Raw genomic sequence first — 22,978 nt, 5'->3', positions numbered from 1 at the left:
CAAGTTTATTCAGTCTATCATCTCAGAGATATGGTAATTCCTTTATATTGAACACATGACATATCACCTTCCTTTATTAGTGATGTGCTAAATGCACTGCACCTATTCCTGGCTACTCTTCTTCTCTCTCTCTCTCTCTCTCTCCCTCTCAGTATAAACATTTGTCCATCCTTTTATATTGAGTACTAAGTAACATTTAATCTCTACAATTTAAAGTATCTTTAACTATCTATTCAGTACTGTTATGCAATTGTTTAAATCAACTGAATGAGGTAAATCCATAATCATCATAATTATGCTGGTCTTCTTTCAAGCAGTGTATACTGTGAAGAAAAAAAAAAATGAGTCGTGTCCTGAAGTCTTCATGAGCATCAGTGACTTAATTTGGGGCACCAAGTAAACAGTACCTCCCCGTGGTGTGCCTTGGTGACTGACAATCTATATTGTCAGGCTAAAGCTGTTTATATTTTCTCTTCTTTACTCTTTCTTAAACTTCAACTGTGTGTTTGCGGTATCGAAACCCTACTTGTATCCACACTTTGCTGCATTTAAGAGCGAGTAAAGGGCACTAGTCATGGTTTACCAATACTCGCTTCCGAGTCTGTCTTTTTCAAGACAGGCCTTATTCTTTCTTCTTTTGTCTTTATTCAGTCGTGTTGGTTGGTAATTAGTTGGTAGTTTTTGGTGAGTTATGGAGCAGCCACATTGATATCCATCTGCTTTATTCAAGAGATACCTTTCGGTTCACCTGCCCACATTGTGGGAAGTCGATTGACAGTCATACGTAAATTAGACAACGCCGGTTGTCTAATAAACATTTGTCTATCTTTTTATATTGAATACTAAATAACATTTTATCTCTACAATTTAAAGTATCTTTAACTATCTATCCAGTACTGTTATGCAATCAACCGAATGACGTAAATCCATAATCACCATAATTATGCTGGTCTTCCAGACGCCCTCGGAATTAACAACACCACTGTCATTCCAAAGGGGCATGCTGATCCATCAGACATTTCTTGTTGGCGGCCAATTACTATTGGTTTCATCCTTGTTACATGTCTATTACCAAGATTCTAAATGCTTGCCTAATGAAGGCCACTCTCATCGATCCCAAACAGAAGGCGTTTATTCCTGTAAACGTAGGCTTGGAGAATATTACTCTCCTTGATTGTTTAATGTCACAGTATCAAAGCCAGAAACACTCCTACTTCGTGATACTCTTGGATGTGTCGAAGGCTTTGGATTCTGCGGTCACATGACTTTCTCACCAAGGCCTCCCGCCGGGCTTTATTGAGATTGTCCATGATCTATATGACAGTACCATTAAGAGGATCAAGACTCAATCCAGGGTTTACAACCTCGTTCTCGAGGAATTGATCAATAGTGCTTACCAGCACATCAGTTTAGAACTCTACGGTTGTCGGCATCCCACGTTGGCATTCACAGATGACCTAGTCCTCACTGCCGAGAGTAAGGCTGGACTGTCATTCCTTCCTGACCACTGCATCAACTTCTTTGAAGCCAAACAGATGCCAATCAATGCCAGTCAATCGGCGGTTACATTTATTGAAATGGGAGGAGTTAAATATTTAAGGATTTAAGAGTAGTTCTTGGTTTTTATTGTTATTGTAATTGTTGGGGGATTTGATGTTATTTGTATTTTTTTTCCTACTTCGAACACACCCATAATTAATGCTTCCCTGGCAGTAATAGCACTGTAATTATGGAACTCAAACATTTAAGTGAGATTGTGGGCGGATTCACAGGATATTGGGTTGGGGGGGGGGGGGGCTGTTCCCTTCTGTTTGATGTGTTTGTCTCTTTTCTTTTTTATTCACATACAAAATTCTTTCTTTTTCATTCTTAGTATTGACAATGTGTAATTTATATTGTTATAATGAATTTTGTTATTTTGTCATGAATTAATTTGTATATTGTTTATATAAAAAAGAAAGAAAAATAAAATGTAGGTTTAAAGGGACATTCCATACGATTTTCATAATTTCACATCATGTAGTACATAAATCAACAACTCCATGTATAGATTTGTGAAATTCATTGTGATTCTTGAGCAGAGAAACAATACTTTGAAAAACCTTAAATTACACTGAACAAGGATGATGACATAGGAGATTCACATATTTCAGAAATGTAGCAGTGCAATTACATTACAATACCACTTGCTTGCGAGTTCACCTGTGTATAATCTATGCATGCCTTCTCCTTTTGTTCTGCTTCCTTGAGCCCCAACTCATGCATTCTTATGGTGACTCTGCCATGTCATCATCCTTGTTCATTGCAATTTGTTCTAAATTTTGAAAATATTCTTAATAAATTCTTCATCCCAATTATCACGAATTCTGAAACTCTGTCCTCAGTATAACTAATTTATAGTTGTTCAAATGTAAAAATCTGAAAATCATCCGGAGGTCTTCTTTAATGTATTGAGTTTCCCCCACTCATACAAGCTTGTCTTTTACCTGGGTCCCTCTTTTCCATTAACGCAATTATTTTACATACATTGTACGTCTAGTTTTCATTGAATTTGTGCAACAACAAACACGTGCTATTGGAAATAAAATTTCATTTGAATTGAAATATTGGCGAATATGGAGGTAAATTTATCTCTGGATACACGGTTCGTTAACCAGGCCCAACAGGCCCTCCTTCCCGACAGAAATATGGAGGCCATCAAGTACCAATGGAAGAAAGTCTCATATAAGGTTTTAGTACGCGAGTGGCAGGAGTCACTGGCTCGCGATTCAACCAGTGAGTTAGACACTGTTGGGTTTACTTCATCGGATACACCCAATTTGTACTCCGCTCCTGCAATCTCGCATCTGGAGGACATTAAATCTGTCAAGGATGTTTTGCTTGACAATATATATTCCTCTCTATCTGACTTTCTTTTTGGAAGGTTATCCAAAAAGAAAATAAACTTTGACAAGAATTTGCACACTATGGCAGAGACACTCCCATTTCTGAAATGAAATGAAAATTACTTCAACAACATTCAGGCAAACCAGGTTAATCAGCAAATGTCCAAAATGGACATGCCTTGTGAACTTGAAGCATTACAATAACCTTTCAATAGTCTACTATCTGTTACACCAATGTTATCCCAGTTGTTTATTCTCGTCTGCTACTGGCTGACACAGTCGAGATTGATCATCAGTTTTGGGATGGCATGTGTACATCAGTTAAGCACTGGAAGCAAAGGATTATTAATAATTAATGATATGTTTAAAGTTATTCCAAATGATTGAAAAATGAGACCATATGCAGGTCGACGTTCATAATTTTGGTATTAGATAAAAAATTAGGGGTCAAATAGGCACATTGTCCGATTTGAATTCTAAGAAAATATATGCTTATTTTATTTGACAATTTCAGGAAGATTATAATTAACAAATACGAGATGGGTGCAATCAAGACAATTTTGGTAAGGAAGAAATTAAGAAAATATTTTTTAGAATAAGACGTACAATAATTTGTCGTAAGTACAGGGAATTTCACTACAAGTCACTACACGGTGCCTTATATACTTAAAAACATCTTTATAGATTTGGATTTCCCTCTGACAAATCATGATCTTTTTGTAAAAAGGAGGAGGAGACGTATTCACATGTATTTCTGTTTTGTGAACGAGTTCAAAGAACTTGGCAAGAATAATAGGTTAGATCTGAGGGAAATAGACATCAGTGACAGGAATTTGATTTTTATGGCGATTCAAGGAAATTCTCACAGAATTCCATTCCATTATTTTCATTATAGAAATAAATTAGAATATATTTTTTCTGATCATACGGAGTGCTTCCTTCAATGAACAAAATTTTAATGATTATAGATTGTAAAGATCAAGAAAGGAAATTAGCAATTAAAATTGGTAAAGAAGGGTTACATTTATTGAAATGGGAGGAGTTAAATATCTAAGGAATTTAATTGTAGTACTTGGTTTTTATTGTTATTGTAATTGTTAGGGGTTTTGGTGTTATTTGTGGGTTGTTTTTTTTCTTACACATCCATAATTAATGCTTCCCTGGCAGTATCAGTACTGTAATTATGTAACCTAAACATTAGTGAGATTATGGGCGGATTCACCGGATATTGGGTTGGGAGTGGGGGGGGGGGGTGTTCCCTTCTGTTTTTTGGGGTTTTTTTTGCATACAAAATTCTTTCTTTTTCATTCTTAAAGGTTGTGTACAGTTCTGGTCGAGGTGAGGATTTAGCTTTTAACATTTTGCGAGATATTCAGAAACCACTCTATGAGATGTCAAAGAGCATGCAATTCTAAAGGGTATCAAAAGTTTATTTGACGAAAATCGGTTTTGAAATGGCTGAGATATCCAAAAACAAGGTGAAACAAAGACATCATAATAAAGTTGTGGCATGTCGCCTTTTATCATTATCACTTTTTTTGATATCTCAGCCATTTCAAAACCAATTTTCATCAAATAAACGTTGAATCCTTCTTAAAATTACATGCTCTTTCATATTTCATAAGAGATTTCTCATTATCTCACTTAGAAATGTTCAAAACATTAATCCCTTACCTCAACCATTACTGTACAGTCCCTTTAATATTGACAATGCAGAATTTATGTTGTTATAATGAAATTTATGTTATCTTGTCATGAATTAATTTGTATATTGTTTATATGAAAAAGAAAGAAAAGTAAAAGATTGGCCCCCCAAAAAAATGTAAGATTAATAATCGGGTTTCCTACATTCATACAAGCTTGTCTTTTACGTGGGTCACTCTTTTCCATTTAATAATGCAATTATTTTGAACAATTAGTTTCACATTATATGCATCTTTTTGTTGTAATACATTGTACGTCTTGTTTTCATTGAATTTGTGCAACATCAAACATGTGTTATTGGAAATAAATTGCATTCGAATTGACATATAGGCGAATATGGAGGCAAATTTATCCCCGGATACACGGTTTGTTAACCAGGCCCGACAGGCCCTCCTTCACGGCAGAAATCTGGAGGCCATCAAGTATCAACGCAAGAAAGCCTCTTGCAAGGTCGATTCCAAGGGAAGCCAGCAGTCGCAGACAGCAGGCACGTGGCTCGATTCCAAGGAAGCCAGTTAGGCCAAGATGGACCTCCAGAGCTGGCCTCTGGATTCAACGGGAGCTGGGCTCCTGGAGAGGTGCCTTCCACTTCTTCCTCCTACCTATTTCTCTATCTTTCTTGTATCCATGACCTCTTTTTTTGTTGGGTGGCTCCCGGGATAGTAGTGTGAATATATGTATCTTCTCAGTTTCAGGGCCAGCCTTGCCCAGGGCACTCCTGTGTCATAGCCTTTGTAATAGCCAACTATTTGTTCTATGTCTTTCAGTCTGTACATGAGTTGTGAGAGTCACTGGCTCGCGATTCAACTAGTGAGTTAAACACTGTTGGGTCTACTTCATCGGATACACCAAATTTGTACTCCGCTCCTGGCGGTACGGTTTCTCCTGGAATCTCACATCTAGAGGACAGTAAATTCATCAAGGATGTTTTACTCGACAATATATATTCCTCTCTATCTGACTTTCTTTTTGGAAGGTTATCCAAAAAAGAAAATAAACTTTGGCAGGAGTTTGCAGACTATGGCAGAGACACTTCCATTTCTGAAATGAAATGAAAATTATTTCAACAACATTCAGGCAAACCAGGTTTATCGGCAAACGTCCAAAATGGACATGCCTTGTGAACTTGAAGCATTACAATAACCTTTCAATAGTCTACCATCTGTTACACCAATGTTATCCCTGTTGTTTATTCTTGTCTGCTAGTGGCTGACACAGTGGAGATCAGTCATCAGTTTTGGGTTAAGAATGTGTACACTGGCCTGTGAAGCAGCTTCTTGTTGCGAGCTGTTATTTGAATTTATTTGGTGTTTATCATTCCCCTAAGAATATTCACGCCAAATTACTTATGAAATTACTTTGAATTCCAAGTTTCACCCTACATCCATTTTTATTTTATTACAAATAATTCAAAAAATAATCTATAATATGAATATCAAATAACACTCTCCCTCACTAGCCTCGATGATCATATTTTCTAGCCAGCCCGGCTTGGTACCTTGAGCAGGCTTCTCAGCAAGGAGGGGGCTGTGATTGGCTGTCCACCTGCCTAGGCCATTCCAATACACAAGAACACATATGTGCACCATGTGTTGCCTCACTGCCAGCAGGCCTACACTTACAGTGCCAAATAAAATGATGCCACAGAGATTTAGAAATAATCTGAAATTTGAGATGCCATGCAAAAATGTCACAGCATGAATGTCCTATAATACTCCTAATGCATAAAGGTGTGTCATATCACGGTAGACGTGTAGGAGTACAGGAAATCTGGAAAACTGTAATATGATTGCCTTTCAAAAAAACAAACAAAAAAATTCCTGGAGTTGCATGGAACATTCATTACACTTCTCTACAATGGGCAAGATAATCAACATCAATAATATCTATGTGCCAAGAATTTTTCCTGGTTTCTGTGTAAGAAGCTGAAAAGGCATTAACAATTACCGGTCTAGTGTTGGTTTTTGTTTTGTTTTTCAAAGAGAGAATAAATTCAACTGATATCCTTTCTCCTGGATAATAGACACTTCTCACTTAGAGCAGGAAATTAAGTTGAACAGTACTTGGATGATACTCCTGAATTGCATACCTTTAAGATTTACAATGTTCAGCAGTTCTACAACCAGTGGCCACCTTACATTCTAGCAGACTGTTAAAAACCTGATGCAAGAGGTACAGCAGGCCCCAAGGATGAAAAATGGCCTAGAGATCCTTGAGACTAAGGCAGCTTCTTTCTATTAAACTATAACAATAATTCTTAGCAATTGATGAATGATAAGGGCATGGAACAGACATGTGTGTACATCATGACAAGCTCAAAATTGGTCACCCTACAGAGTGGCTCATTACAACTACTGGACAAAGGGTCAGTTCAGCAGATTATTCTACATTTCAAACAGGAGACCATACACTGAAAATGAACAGTGTTACCACAATTTGTACACTTTGAGGAACAAGGTGTTCACTCTAACACTTGGCTCTGTCAGCATGGTAGTGACATGTCTTACTTTAATCACACACTTTCCCTACTACAGTCAATACTGGTAATTCCTGGCAGTAATCAACCACCTCTTGCAAGTCACTTGCTTGTCCACTGCATTTGACACCTTGCCTTACTTTCCAACTAATGCACAAATCAACTTGAGTTCCATGACAATATTTCTCCCCATACCAGCAACATTTCCTTTCTTCATATCACTCATTCAGGAGTATCAAGCTGGGCAACAATGAATCAAAGATCTGTATCTGTTACACACACTTGATGCATCATTTACAGCAACACTGCAACTTTAGAAAGTTGACTGGCTGTTACTATAGATGGTGCAATTATCATGTATCAAGTATTCCGACTCTCCTAAAAAACACAACACAAGGATCTCAGTCACAGAAATAATGCATAGCTGTTTAAGCTATTCTCTGCAAGAGACATATGGCTAGATATATGGCCCTTGAGAATTGCTTTGCATTATTTCAGTGCCAAATAATTACCTTTACTTCTTCATCCTTACGAATCTGGAACATTCCTGCATATTGCAGGCGTTGGTAGGTAACAACATATTGACCACAGCTGCATCTGCTTCTAGTCTTTCATTCTGGTTGGTATGAGATGCCAAGAGAGTCTAGGGTGCCTTGCTAGCTACTCATGGGGCTTGCGTCGTTGGATTCCGTGAGGCTACTCTGACGGTCCAAGCCATAGTGCTTGTTGAGTGGAATGACAAAAACTGTGATGTCATCACCTGAGCCCTGTTTGTTCTCTTTCAATGTTCTCCATCCATTAATCCTCAGCACACCTCGTGCAGCCATGACCAGCTCCTGTGCTGCTGATGCATACCTGGAGGGGGGGGGGGGGGATTAAATGCACATTTCATGTTTTCATCATCAGAAGAGGCCTCGGCCCTATTCAATAAACTGTTAATTTATCGTCTTTGCAAGCGATTTACCAAACTACAGTATCTAACACAGATGCACAAGCCTTTCAGGGTTTTTTTGTGTGTTTTTTGATGAGCAAAATCAACCAACATAACGCTTATGATTCTTCTGTTTTCAAATGTTAGATGTTGCATCAGTATGTTACCGAGTGTTTCATCAAGTATTAGTTACACATCACATGTGATTAAATTTCTCAATCACATGAAAAACAATGCCTGAAGAGCTCACTTTTTATAGTCATCTGGTGGAAAGCTGTCCAGGACTTCATTCACCACTTCAGCCACCCTTTCATTGGACAGGACATCCCACAATCCATCTGATGCCATGATAAGGACGTCTGACTCTGTGAGCTCCTTGTCAAAAAGATTAAAGACTTTGACCTGCACAAAATAGAAGGACACGTTGATGTAACTTGATAGTATACAATCATGAACGCATGACACTAGATAATAACAATGACCAATGCAAGAAAATTTGCAAATTTATTTCACATCAGCCTTTGGCCAGTGAAATATTGGCTAGAATAGTGCATGAAAGAGCATATTTACCACTGCTTTAAAATAAAATGTCTTTATAAAATTGATTTACAACCTGTATACTATTTGTTTAATACAGAATTACTTACGCAAGAACCAGAAAGTACAGATCACAACTGAACTATAACAAAGTTAAAGGTAGGGGATACCTTTTACAGAACTCCCAAAATGCAGCAAAACATTAAATATGAACCTCAGGGGACTTGTTTAGGCCACTGCTTAGAAATTTGGAAGTCAACAGTTATCTACAATTTGAATAATGCACAAAACTCAACTACTCAGTAGTTCTGTGTGTCAGCCACACTTAAGCCTTTTTGTTGCAGTCTTCTGTATTTTTTATCTATAAACACAAATCTAAAAGTATATGAGCTGATGTAATAACATATAGAGTGTGTGGCAAGAATGCATATAGAAATGTTTGTAAGTTTTGATGAACTTTATTCACAAAATATACATGATGGGCACACATGCAGTGCATGGGTCTGCAAAGGTAGCCTAGTGATGTACTGGAATTTACGGTGAGCCCCGAAAAGAATTCAATTCAAAATCTAACGGTCAATAAAAATGTACTAAATGTTACCTTCCACTTTCAATACTTTATGGGAGTTTTAAATGTTACCTTCCACTTTCAATACTTTATGGGAGTTTCTAAAATGATACTCTCTTCAACATACCACTGTGTTTATACAACTCTTCATTTAAGGCATGCAAATGGGATTCCCTACCTTTAAGGGATGTCATATGGTACTAATTTGACCAATAATAACTAGAAAAGCACTCTGAGAGCGCAGACCTCCGCCAAGCAGCTACTTTCCACCATGATCTTGCTCTTCCATAGAGATCAGTGATTTCCACCCACTGAAATATCGCCCGATTCCCCAATATAGAAGCCTTTGTTACGTCATTAACCCTCAGCTGCACGGCGCGCCTCGCCCCAGCAGAAACTAGAGCACGCACTTTAGTGCGCGCATGTAAACCTCAAATACGCGCAGCCTGAACTCCAAAGTTCATTGACCCTACCTGTCAAAATATCAAAAATCCTTCATAAATTCCCCCCAAATTCTCGGATCACTACCAAAATTTAATTATCTGTTACTTGTATCATTCTAAACCTTTCCTGCAAGTTTCATCCAAATCCGCTACTTTTTGAGTTATTTTGCACACGGACAAACTAACTAACAAACAAACAAACAAATAAACAAACAAACGGTAACAAAAACATATTACCTCCTCCCTTGGCGGAGGTAAATATTGTTGTAAATACACTATTTACTATACTGTAAATCAAGAAATTTTCATGTGCATGACATTTCACTAGGAGCAAAGATTCACGAAAGTAAAATGCACATGAAAGATTTTGTCTACACAATGTATTGAATGCCAGAACAAGGCTGTGTATGCTTCTGAAATCAACTACTAGTACCTGTACTATAAGTGTGCATTCCTCTTTGCTTTTAGGTTTTTCGTAACTACGCATGTTTGGTAGTGGAAGTTTAGTTTTGTTATGTGTTTTATATCAGCCAGAAGTGCGTATTCAACAAATCCCTACATTACTAGTACATGTACATGTACTATACTTCTAAATCTATTCAGATTTGGTAATTCGCCAAAGTTTCATGCTGCAAATGTTTCTGGTTTTACAGTATACATACATTGTACATACAGGCCTCAATATCAGCAGTGGCCCAGGCCCACTAAAAATTGATGTGGGGCTACCAAATTTTTGAAAAAGTTCTATCAGGTAACTAAGATTCAAAATGGATCATTGAATTTGCTTTTGTTTGGGGCCACCATTAAAACTTTTTCAGGCCACCAAAATTTCATATTTAAAGATCTTAGCAGCCTGAATGGGCCACCAATGAGAAAAGTTAGTGTCAAACAATTATTTGAGATATCCTTCTCTCAAGAACAAAGATAATCATACTGGGAGTATCATTTGTCAGAGAGCAAAGTGAAAGCTAACACAAGTATGAGACACTGTGACAACAACAACAACAACAAATCATTATGAGAGGACATACAGAGTCATCTTGTGCAATATAATACAAAATCTCTCCATTCTATGAATTACAATATCTTAAAACATGAATAAAATGGAAAACGTTTCACTTTCGAATGAGTGAACTCACCTCAGGGACAGGTGTGAGGAATGGTTTGATGTAGATGTCAGTGCTGTGGACTTTAAGTTCATGGTCTCCAAATCCTCTTGTTACACCTATTGTTGCTAGTACTCGAGCCTTCTTACCCTCACCATAAATGAGAGGAAATTTCAGGTCAGCCTCTGTCACTTCCTTATATGCCCTGATAGCAGATAAAAGTAGATAGAGGGCTTTTTACAGAAATTAATACATTGTAAATTAACAACTGAATATGTTACATAAAAGCATATAAATACTTTTCTAAAAAGTGACATACCTTCGTATTTACATGCATACAGTTAAACTCCCAATTGGATGAATAACAATCAGACTGGTAGTCATATATTATGTGAAGTATACCAACAACATAAACAAATTATACATTCTTATCTGATTTGCACTGAAGTTTAATTACATTGTTGGTTCACATGACACGTACCAATGATACATGAAAGTACTCCTGTGAAATGTTACATCACATTAACTTGTTACATTACATCAATATCACATTGACAACAAATTGTTGATCAGTCAGTAGCAAACACTGTGCATAAAGACAGCACACAAACAAAAAGAAGCCATGCAGACAGGTGGAAGCTCAGATGCTCCAGCCTCAAAGCAAAAGAGCAAAAAGATATAGCTTCAAAGAAAATCATTTATGATATTACAAAGAAAGCCAAGAAGTTATTATGTGATTAGAGAAGGGCCAAAGGGAACCTAAGGGGACTGGGGCTTGGACTGTGCACTTTGCACACATTCATTCTACATGTACCTCTCCAAATCTTTTTTGGCCCTTTGGTCATTTGCAAATGGCATCCTTGTGTTTATTTTGACATGTTTCCTGAATAACCAGTAGCGCATAAGCAGGAAATTATTGTGTAGTAATATTGCATATTGTGTTTCAATGACATGTGGACCTCAGGTCAAGATATGATCTATCAAGAAGGGACAAAAGGAACAAACAAATTGAAAAACAGAAACAGTCACTACAAAGTACAGTACAGTCCGACCTCTCCTATCCGGATATATCGGGATCGGCACTCATCCGGATAAGGGATTTGGCTGGATATGGGAGACTCAATGTTTCATACACACAGCTGCCTACCAAATGGTAGCTACATTATGTACACTATACATGTACAAAATGTACATGTAACCTATTGCAGGTAGCATACACTGAAACTCTTTCTTTGCTATCAGCCCCAAATTTGAGATAGTGACTGTCTGAATGTGTGTTTAATATTTAGATGAAAATTTGATGTGAATGTATGCCAATTATGTTGGGAATAATATGTAATTCATGTGAGTTTGTGTAAGAATTTTGTTTTGAATTTGAATTCCTCCTTCCCCCGTAATTATCAGAGTAATAGAAGAAAACAATCACGCCAAAATTGCATCCGGATAATAGAGAGATCCGGATAAAAGGAGGCCGGATAGGAGAGGTCAGACTGTACTGTATGCCCAACTCACCATCCTGTCATGTTCTGGTCCCGATACATCAGTTTCTTACCCAGGTCCTTTCTTTGGACCCGCTTCTGGAACTCGAGATGGGAGAACTCATTGCCAAGGAAGTGGGGGTTACAGCTAGCCACTTGTTGAAGTCTCTGTCTCTCGGTGGTGGGAGTAAAGTCTGTTGACATGGGGATGATGTCATATCCCCGACAGATGATTGCTCTATATCACAGATCAACAAATAGAAATACACAAAAGAAATACAAAATTTGTCTTAGATATATCATTAGCTGTAATAGATTAAAAACTTGATTAAATGATGTGGATGTTCTACTACTTAAAAAGATTCACAAGTTGCATACTGCAAGCCAACTACCAGAAGTGCAGACCTTCCATGCTCATGTTGTTAAAGCAGTTGATAGAGAAGGATGTCAAGAAGTTGACAGAGTTGACATGCAATGCTTCAGTGTAGATGGCACTGTAAATCAGCAAGACAAAAATGTCTCTACACAAAGAAAGCATGAGTGATTGACACAGCTGTTCATTCCACCTTATGATCAATCAAATATTATTGCCTGTAGAAATGGGAACGTGTCACAACAGAATATGATCTGTGGTAAAAACAAGTTTTAGCATATGTGCACACGCTACATGTCTTGGGAGCTCAAGAACGGCACATGAAAGAGCAATGATGATTGAAGAATCTTAAAGGAGAATGAAACCCATATACATTGAATATTTGTTATATGTGCTATTAAAATTTCATTATTATCATTATATTATGTAGATCGAATGTATGCAGAAATATTTAGTAGAATACATCAGAGAAGTTGAGAAATATTCGTTCATTCAAAGGTTATAAATTTGTAAAGTTTTGGCACAGCCATCACTGTATAACTAGAAATGTCCATTGCCGCGCAATGCGATTGTATCCCCCAGCACTTAGAGAGAGCACACAAACCATCCACCAACAACCAACCTTTGACCCTATAAAAGACGAAACACTGGGGGCAGCACTTCCAAAATCAATAGGCTTGTAGATTATATCATGGTAGAGCTTCGTACCGAATTTGAACGAAATCTGTCAAGAATTATAGCCTATAGAGTGCACACAAACCATCTATCAACAATATGACCTTTGACCCTATAAAAGACGAGACACTGGGGGCAGCATATAAACAATCTATAGGCTTGTAGATTATATCAAGGTAGACCTTCATACCAAATTTGAGCCAAATCCGTCAAAAAATGTAGCCTATTAGAGCGCACACAAACCATCCATCAACAATATGACCTTTGACCCCATAAAAGACGGAACACTGGGGACAGCACATCCAAAATCTTTCAACTTGTAGCTCATCATGGTACACCTTCATATTAAATTTGAACAAAATCTGTTAAGGAATGTAACCTATAGGGCGCACACAAACCATCCACCAACAATATAACCTAGGCTTTGCCCTATAAAAGACGGAACACTGGGGGCAGCAGATCCAAGATCTATAGGTACGGTAGACCTTCATACCAAATTTGAATAAAGTCCATCAAGAAATGTAGCCTATAGTATAGAGTGCACTCAAATCATCCACCAATGACCCTATAAAAGATGGAACACTGGGGGCAGCACATCCAAAATCTATAGGCTTGTACATTACATAATTATGATAAACCTCCATACCAAATTTGAACAAAAACCGTTAACAAATGTGACCTTTAGACAGCACACAAACTATGGACAAAAATATGGCATTTTACCCTATAAAAGACGCAACACTGGGGCAGCATCACCCAAAGTTATAGGTGTGGAGATACTACCAATATGAACCTCCATACAAAATTTCAAAGAAATCAGTCAAGGTTTGTGGCCGCGAGAGTGCACACTAGAATGTGATGCTTCGGAGGCAGTGGAGACAGTGGCATAATGCTGCTGAATCCAAAGCATCCTATGGCATACATGCCAGGGGAGACAATAAGACAACGATAAGACAACAATATAAAGAAAATATGTTGAGAATTCAACATATTTTGACTTTTCTTGCATAATGAAAGAGCACTTGGCTTACCCTTTTCCAATAGCAGGGAGAATAATATTACCCTAAACATATGTCAGTAACAAGTAAAAGGAAATGTGTGCTTTACATAAAAAATAAACATTTGTAGAATCCTGTGTTTTCTTTATATCACTGCCTATAATACTGTGACATCACAAATTGCTGTATTCTTCTTGTTCGGCCAGCTATGGTACCAAACTTTAAAATTCATAACTTTTTAATGGAGTGCTTGATTTCCCTCACATTTCTCTGTGTTCTACTGATATTTCTGCATTCACTCAATCCACACATACGATTGCATATTTGGGTTTCATTCTCCTCTTATGGTTGTAAGAATGGAAGAGTGAAGAAAAAGGCTCCATAACATGGAAGCCCAACAAAAAAAATAAAAGCGCTCCATGAATACGAGGATCTCAGAGGCTCTGACAAGAAAAGGTTTTTCAAAATGGCTCTTATGATTTGAAGGGATAATAAATATATTCTGAAAAATTCTAAGTTTAAAAAGCTTTGAGAATGGAAGACTTATGGAAAAGAAGGTGACAAAAATAAAGTATCTCAAAGGTTCTGAGAAATGAAGAGATCAAAAAAGACTCTCAGAGAGAAACGGCAACAAAACAGCTCTGAGAGCTGAAAGGTAATGATCTCAGAGTTGAAGGGTTAACAAAAAAGGCTAACAAAAATATATTGTGAGTTTTATTCTGAGACTGAAACATTATCATGTTATTCAACATGAGCTAAGATATGTAATGCCGAAAGCATATCTTACCTTGAATCACCTGCATTGGCCACATACAGTTTGCCTAGAATGAAGACGGCTACCAACACAGTGCAACCTCCAGGTATATGATACTCAAGTTTTTCCTTGCGCACCTGTTCATCCTGTGGAAATGAAAAGGATACTAACACAGTGAAATGAAATCTCTGAAGGAATGTCATGTTGTTATTCATTTCAAGAAAGACATGAATAATCAAAGGACTACTGGCTTGGCAAGTTTGTTTAAACAAAAAACAAACAAAAAGAATGATAAATTCACGACGATTTTAGCTCTTTCAGTAACAGCATTAGATGTAACCTCTCCCCTCAAGTACATGAACCATAACCTTCCCTTCAAAAATTCCCAAGCCCGTGTGAATTAACTAGGCAACCCATGGACTTCAAAAGCATGACTGTTTTCCCATTTGTGGACAATGTCTCAATAAACCGATGGTTCATTTGAAAGAAATTGTACCATTTTCAAGTTATAAACTCAGACAGCTATGACAGTGTCGTGTTGAGAATCTCCCGCTACTAAAGTCCACTTCAAGTTTTGTTGGTAAGAGACTGGCAGAACACAAGAAAAAAAAAAATCTCACTGAAGCACACTGATTCTTTGGCAGTTGGAAGCACACATGCGAAAGTGATTGACCAACACAGACTAGAGGGAGTGCACTACCTATCACATTGGTGTTGGATCTTGAACAACTCTACATAAACTGCCCCTGATTTATTTTGCCACTAAGAAAGACACAGTTCAATCTTTTTTTTCTCCTGATATAAACTTGGTTCAATCTCCAGCACAGACAACTTACCATCTCAACAAATGCAGACTCGAATGCACCAACAATGAGGCTCTCAACAGATACTTCCTTCTCACTGAAGGGCCACTTGTTGGGTCGCTGGTCCCCAGAACGTGTGAATTGCCGCTGTTCAACTGAACTACTGGCCAGGAGGTCATATACCGACTCTAGCTTGGACAGGATTTTATCATGCAGCACCCTTGATGCCATGACAGACACCCCACATCCAGCATGGCCATCAAAAATACCAAAGTATGTGAATGGAATTTGATCTAGTTCCTGAAAAGATATATATAAGAAAAAAGATATGATTCACATTTTGATACACGTATTGAGAAAACCAAGCTCACTCTGCAAACATAACAAGACAAAATTGTGCATACAATACAGTATCAACTGCAAAACAAAAACAAGCAGTAAAAAAAAAAATGAAAATGACAGTTCATACTACATGTCAATTCCATTTGGCAGGAAGCCGACTGCTACATGCAATGCACTCTAACACAACTCAAAATTTTCATTCTATAAAATTAAAGTAATATGACTACCAGTACTTTTTTTAACATTTTTCAGCACATGGCCAGAGCCCCCACATTGAAAAAAAGACATTTCACGGCCCTTCCAAGACAAACAACTTCACCTTTTACTGCAGAAAATAATAATCCCATATAACAACACAAAATACAATGTACACGTACATGGACAACCATCAAGTGAATCCATTCACCCATTTCCCATGAATTCCTCAAACCCTACCTGTGATAAATTTTTGGTGATAACTGACAACATTGACAAAAGTAGCTATAAACTCATAAACACTGTGACCAAGTGTTTCTGTTATCTGACTCTGCTGGCAAGGACTACAAAACACAGAATCTAAATATCATGTTGTGCATTTCATGCTGCACTAGAACTTGCATGAAAAAGGAAGAGATGACATGTATAAATCAGTAAAACATTCCAGTGGCATGCACATACAGTGGATACTTCTGATTTCCCTGGCTGTTTTGACATCTTCTACACAATGTTTGAAAACAAAGATGACTTGTAAGTTATGTCAATGACATGCTGAAATATGAATCATTATGCCTCTTTCATGCTAGTCACTCTCAGGTGATCACCTAGGAGCTTCAAAGGGGAATCAAACAGTGAACACTCACAAGAAATTTCTTTCACCCTTGCAAATGATCTCCCGCTTGAATTTCTGTCTCCCATGCATCTGCAGTGCAAGTGCACGCTATGGCGCATGCAAGACGTTTGACCTTCGCTTTTAACAAGAGCGTTTCACTGTGATGCCCTTTCATACTAAAACTTCACCCACATGAACTTGTGAGTTTTACATACAGCTTGTATATCAAACAAAGTACAGTCATGTTGTCAGGTTGTCCAATTCTACAGCATGGCTCACAACTTCCGGAGCATCTGGCCTCTAATGTCATCCTTTTTTATATAGATCATTTCATACCATTCATACCAAGTCCTAAATTGTCAGGTAAATGTGTCAAATCCATTACACAAGCTACAATGTACTTTTAGATGTGGTTTTCTGTGAAGTACATATTGAAGGTGAGCTCAGGTTACACTCAATTGCTCTGACAAACTATCAGGAAATAAACATACACACAAGACTGTCTCAAAAAAGCTTTCTTGAAATGGTGCAAAAATTCAACCTTTTTCTGAATCCCGTTTCCTGGGCTTGTGTCCAGCGTTTTCTCCCTGTCTTTGTGGCTAATCACCATATGCCTGGCTGCTGCCTGGTCTTCATTCCGTTTACTCTTCCCAGCATTCACAACCCTGATTGTGAGAGAAGAACGAGAAACTGAAGAAAAAAGAGAAAGCCACACATAGTATATTCACCCATATTACCTGGGTGTAGGTGATACTTCTCTACAGTAGATCTATCTATAATATACTGCATTCAGTGTAACCCCCCCCCCCTTTAATTTTGTAAAGGCGGGGCATTCCTGGAACCGCCCCTGCTATAACACATCCAAACGCAGTTCGTATTTACTTCCCACCATGCTTTTGACTAGTTTTTTCAACTTCTTGAAATTTCTACTTTTAAACATAAATAATCAAGTATTGTCATACACAGACACATTGTTGATAAGTATAAGCAGCATCACTATTTTTATAGAAGAGGAACGCATTGACACAGAAGAATAACATAAGATTTCACAGAAAGTCCCCCTACACACATTACTTCAATGGCTTGGCTACAAAATATATCATGAGAAACAGTATCTTCCAACTCTGACAGCATGCACTACCAGCTGCTCTGGCGTAAATATGCACATCATTGACATTGCCCTAAAAGATGATTCTAACAAGCATGCTATATATGCACAACCACAGGCTTATCCCTCATACTACAGAAAGAACTGCAGAGATAGGATGTGATAGACTTCCACAGCAACCACAAAACTAATAAAAACCTATATAATATACTCCATCTAGAAAAATATACACATTCCTATTAAAACAACCAGTAAGTGGTAAACAAATACATTAATTTCTAATATCATAGCAGACTTCTTTTTTGAGTGTTCACGATGAAGGCCATAAAATACAAAGAATCAAGTGGCATCTGAAACTCTCAGCAAAGGTGCATGAATGAATTTTTCTTATTCATTTTAATACATGATATCACACAATATCAAGACATGTTCATCAACTAATCAAATACCGACATTCCTCCTGGGTAATGAAACAAGAAGTCAAGATAACTACATTTCAACTACGTTAATAGTTATTACATACTTGCATTCAGATGCTTTGTAATTTTGCACTTTTCCTGCAAGTTTAGAAAGTGGGTTACTCACAACCGAAAAATATCCATATTATCTTTTTACTTGATAAGTGCATCGAAGTAAAACGTAGTATGTTACATGATTTGCGGTCATGCGGCACTCCAAGTACTATCGAGGATGACTTACTCTGCATATCCACAGTACCATGGTAACTTTGACAGATCTCTAGGAACCATAATGGGCCTGATCACAATATCCGTTGCTATTGTCACTTCTTCCGAGCTGAGCTGAAGAAACTCTGCCCTGGAGTACTCATATTTTTCCTCCTTCTCTGGATCGTCTTCTGGTGACTTTTCATTGTGCAATCTGCCAGTGTGCTGAATGGTGGCAACATTTGCCATGACATTGCTGACGGCTTGTCGAAAGCGGTGCATTGCGGCTTGGAAGATGTTTTGAAGATGTCACCGCAGTGACACAGCAAGACACAGACAGTTGGTTGAATGGCTAGTTGGATGGATGGCTGGCTGGCTGAGGTGGCAGGTGTGTAGCATAGAATACCTGGTTTAAAGGGAAATAGAAATGTACATTGTAAGAAGGCATTGATTACCATACAAATAGTGAATGGTCACGAGTGCGATGGTACAAGATTTCGCACGAGGTAAAAGATAGAGGCGCTCTATTCAACGAGGCGATGCCAAGTTGAATAGTGCGCCTCATCTTTCACCGAGTGCGAAATCTGGTTCCATTGCACGAGTAAAGACCATACACTAATTGTTTTATAAAACACCTCGAACGTCAACAGATTTGGTACTCACAGATTCTTGAATTTAGCACAGAAATGGCAACCATTTTCCGTGAAAGACAAATGAGTAGCCTCACAGTCGCAAGTCACCGTGTATGTACGTATGCGAAACGGAGTTGTTTACAAAAATGAGTGACAAAAGCATGCGCTTGTAAGTGCGCTTGTAATTGTTGAGTGCACGCGGTACATGTTTGTTTATTGTGACATCAGAGCGTGTGCAATGGAACATTTTGCTTAAACAAAATTGCACTGCTGACAGCCAGAGCGTGCAATGGAACTTTTCACTAACTGTCACAGATGGGCAATCGACCAATCGGATAGCTACATTCTAAATAGGTGTTGCATAAACATGTATATTAAATGGGTTAGTCAAATACCGGTTAGTGATTGGCTAAACACAGTCACGTGGTGGACGAACATTGGTTATGTTCGCCCATGGGAAAACATTTTTGTAATGTTCTCCCATGGGAAAACATTTTCAAATTCATTAGTCAAATACCGGTTAGTGATTGGCTAAACACAGTCACATGGTGGAGGAACATTGGTTATGTTCGCCCATAGGAGAACATTTTTGTAATGTTCTCCCATGGGAAAACATTTTTACGTAACAAATGACAGAAGGACCCGCGCACAGTGAATTTGGCTCTGCGCGAGCGATCAAGTGTGTTGTGCTGGTGGTTGACGTTGACGTATTTGACTAACCCATATTCTATAACAGATGATGACTTTTGTTGTCGGGAACATGTACCAAACGTTCCACCCGCAGGGTTTGAAATGCTATTTCAGGAGCTGGAGGCTATTAAGTCCCTCGACTTCGTCTCGGGACTTATAAGGGCTTTTTACACTTGCAAATTTTGGCTTAGTCCCGTACCAATGGTGGGGCTAAGGGGGGGCCTTAGCCCCACCGTTGGTACCGGACTTTCCTTAGCCCACTTTCTGTTTACACTTGTTTTTGCGAAAGTGGGCTAGCCCCATCGATAATCCCGTACTATCTGGCCCTGCAAAATAGCAGGGTTAGCACCGCAATTGCGGTGCTAACCCCGCAATTGCGGTGCTAAGCAAGCGAGTGTAAACAGAACGAAAAAATAATCCGGGGCTAAGCGACGGAGACGAAGTCCGACCCCCCACTGACCAATCAGAAACGAGGTAATCAAGTGCTGCCGGTGCGTGCGTGTACTTGTACAGTGCACAGCGTAATCATGAATATTCATGTGGTTTGGAAAGTACGGGGCTAAGAAATATGAGTGTAAAAAGGTCAGTTTTCTCCTTAGCCCAGGACAAGAGCTTAGTACGGGATTTATTGGCGAGTGTAAAAAGCTGAAAAAATTTGTACGGGACTAACGATAGTCCTGGGTCAGAGAAAGTACGGGGTTAAGAAACACAAGTGTAAAAAGGGCTTTAACCTCCCTCAATAGCATTTCAAACCCTTCGGGTGGAACATTCAGTATGTTCCCTCCCCCGCCAGTCATCATCTATATAATGTGTCTATCATATTGCACTTGATATTGACCCAACTGTCGTAAATTTAGGACTTTCCTCTCACATCATAATCACTGCCATTTGTTTCCAACTGTCAAATTCTATTGTGATGTCAGTAGGAAGCCTCCGACCATTCCTTTCCTTTGCAATCCAGTCACTATGGCCTGGCCCTTTTTTGAGCACTCTGCAATGGGGATTTGGCGCAATATGAATTATATACTATCATCATTATCGGTGTTTAATTCTACTCGTACATCTCTATGCTAATTTACTTGATTTGTTTGATTGGCATCCACTGCTTTGCACTGTGTAAAAATTATGTACTTCACTTTTAAAAATGGTTTAATCTCACCTCCTAAACTTGGGCTAACAGATTTAATGTAAAAATCAAACATTTTGCTAGAATAAAACTAAAGCGATTGGCTAAATTACATTGAATATATTTGCAGTAATTTGAATCATACTATCAGATCCATTCCTGACACAATGTTCGCATGACTACCATGAACAATTCTCATAGACCCCGTTTACAGTGCGGGGCTGGGCCGCGGCTCGGCCATGGCCGAGCCCGCCTTCATTTCAGTGTAAATGTGCAAAAGACCAAATGCGGGGCCAAAATTGGCCACGCAAATGGCTACGCTCTGGAGGTGGACTCGGCCTTTTCTCAGTGTAAACTGGGCCAAATGCGCGGCCAATTTTAGTCTGGCTTCCAGACCCTCTGCCCGTACTATTTCGCTATTCAGGATATTAACCCCCTCAACGTCGAAAACTAGTATAGTTTAAGGTGTTGTCCTGCAAAGGATTTTTCATTCGGCAAAGGCCTTTGCCCGAACGGCGACTTCATCGCCACGGAATCCAGTTGGCATAGGGTCTGAAAACCAGACTATACCAAATTGCATTCGTTTACAAGCACTATAAACGGGGTCTTATACTCCCGTGTCAAAAATCAGATCTAAAAAACAGGGCCGGCACCGTGTTTTTAAAAGTGGGACCCTGTTTGTATTTCTGGTACCACTTCTGGGTTTCATCTGCTGACAAGCGCAAAAAGGAAAAAAAAAAAAAAAAAAGGCCTTCAGCACAATTTTCTGTTGCCACTTTTAAATATCAGTTGACAAGTAAAAAAAAAAAAAAAAAAAAGGCCTTCAGTGGCAGTTTTCTGGTACAAAGAATGGGGGCCCAAGTGGTTAGACCTTATGTATTCCTATGTATAATGCAAACAAGGCAAGTGCCAAAATGTGTCTCGCCCTTGTGGTGACCATCCACTCCCCAAGGGACATCTACCATCCAAGTTTGGTCACAAACGGACCTATGGATCAAAAGTTATGACCCATAATAGACATGCGCCATAAAAACTTAACATTAGGCTCTAAAAGTTCGTTGACCCATGCTTGTGACCATTGACCTTGTGGTGACCATCCACTCCCCAAGGAACATCTACCATCCAAGTTTAGTCACAAATGGATTTATGGATCAAAAGTTATGACCCATAATAGAAACGCTCCATTAAAACTTAACATTGGGCTCTAAAAGTTCGTTGACCCCTGCTTGTGACCTTTGACCTTGTGGTGATCATCCACTCCCAAGGGACATCTACCATCCAAGTTTAGTCACAAATGAACCTATGGATCAAAAGTTATGACCCATAATAGAAATGTGCCACCAATAGTGATCATTCAGATATGTCAGGATTTGACACTGGGCAATATTTGCATTTAGACCAAAAATAAATAAATGAATAAAACATTTCACAATTTTATATACAAATAAATGGCAAGTTGTGAGGGGATGACAACATCAATTCACTATTTGTACATTCATGCTGACTGCTCAAGAACTGTTTTGTGAAAATTAGCGAAAATTCACTATTTCAACTTCCTTCATTTTCATCTGAATTTGAATCAAATTCTGATTGTTTTCCTTAGAAAATTTTACTCTTTCTTTTTAGACTAACTTTCTACTGGTCCAGATTTACAGAAAGTCAGCAGCTTTTGATCAGGAATATTTAGCACAAATGGAAACATTGATTGTCTTGTGTTGATTGATTACCTCTGTCGGTAGGGGAATCCTACGGTCAGCGGAGGTTAAGTTTTCATTTGCTGACAAACTAGAGAAATGCAAGTGCCATACAATCTACTCGATTGCTTCTGCCTTCTCATGAATGCACATTTCTCCAAAGTACATGTATGGGCTCTCAT

At 38.4% G+C, this 22,978-nt stretch overlaps 1 protein-coding gene across 1 annotated transcript in view; it reads right to left on the bottom strand.

Annotated features, from left to right (window-relative positions):
- Positions 1 to 7,513: 7,513 nt before the first annotated feature.
- The window catches only part of LOC140240532 (protein phosphatase 1H-like), a 35,421-nt gene continuing 19,956 nt past the window's right edge, over positions 7,514 to 22,978 (bottom strand). Inside the window, exons 2-9 of the mRNA XM_072320299.1 lie at positions 18,689 to 19,060; positions 17,423 to 17,546; positions 15,765 to 16,031; positions 14,962 to 15,074; positions 12,163 to 12,366; positions 10,684 to 10,855; positions 8,247 to 8,398; positions 7,514 to 7,920 (exon numbers count right to left, since the gene is read on the bottom strand). Of these exons, the coding sequence (XP_072176400.1) occupies positions 7,722 to 7,920; positions 8,247 to 8,398; positions 10,684 to 10,855; positions 12,163 to 12,366; positions 14,962 to 15,074; positions 15,765 to 16,031; positions 17,423 to 17,546; positions 18,689 to 18,936 (1,479 nt within the window). The 5' untranslated portion in view covers positions 18,937 to 19,060 and the 3' untranslated portion in view covers positions 7,514 to 7,721. The remainder of the gene's footprint in view (positions 7,921 to 8,246; positions 8,399 to 10,683; positions 10,856 to 12,162; positions 12,367 to 14,961; positions 15,075 to 15,764; positions 16,032 to 17,422; positions 17,547 to 18,688; positions 19,061 to 22,978) is intronic.

Source organism: Diadema setosum, chromosome 2, assembly GCF_964275005.1.
Source record: "Diadema setosum chromosome 2, eeDiaSeto1, whole genome shotgun sequence".
In the NCBI taxonomy this organism is placed as follows: Eukaryota; Metazoa; Echinodermata; class Echinoidea; order Diadematoida; family Diadematidae; genus Diadema; species Diadema setosum.
Note: the sequence above shows the minus strand (reverse complement) of the source record. Positions and strands in the feature narration are given on the sequence as shown.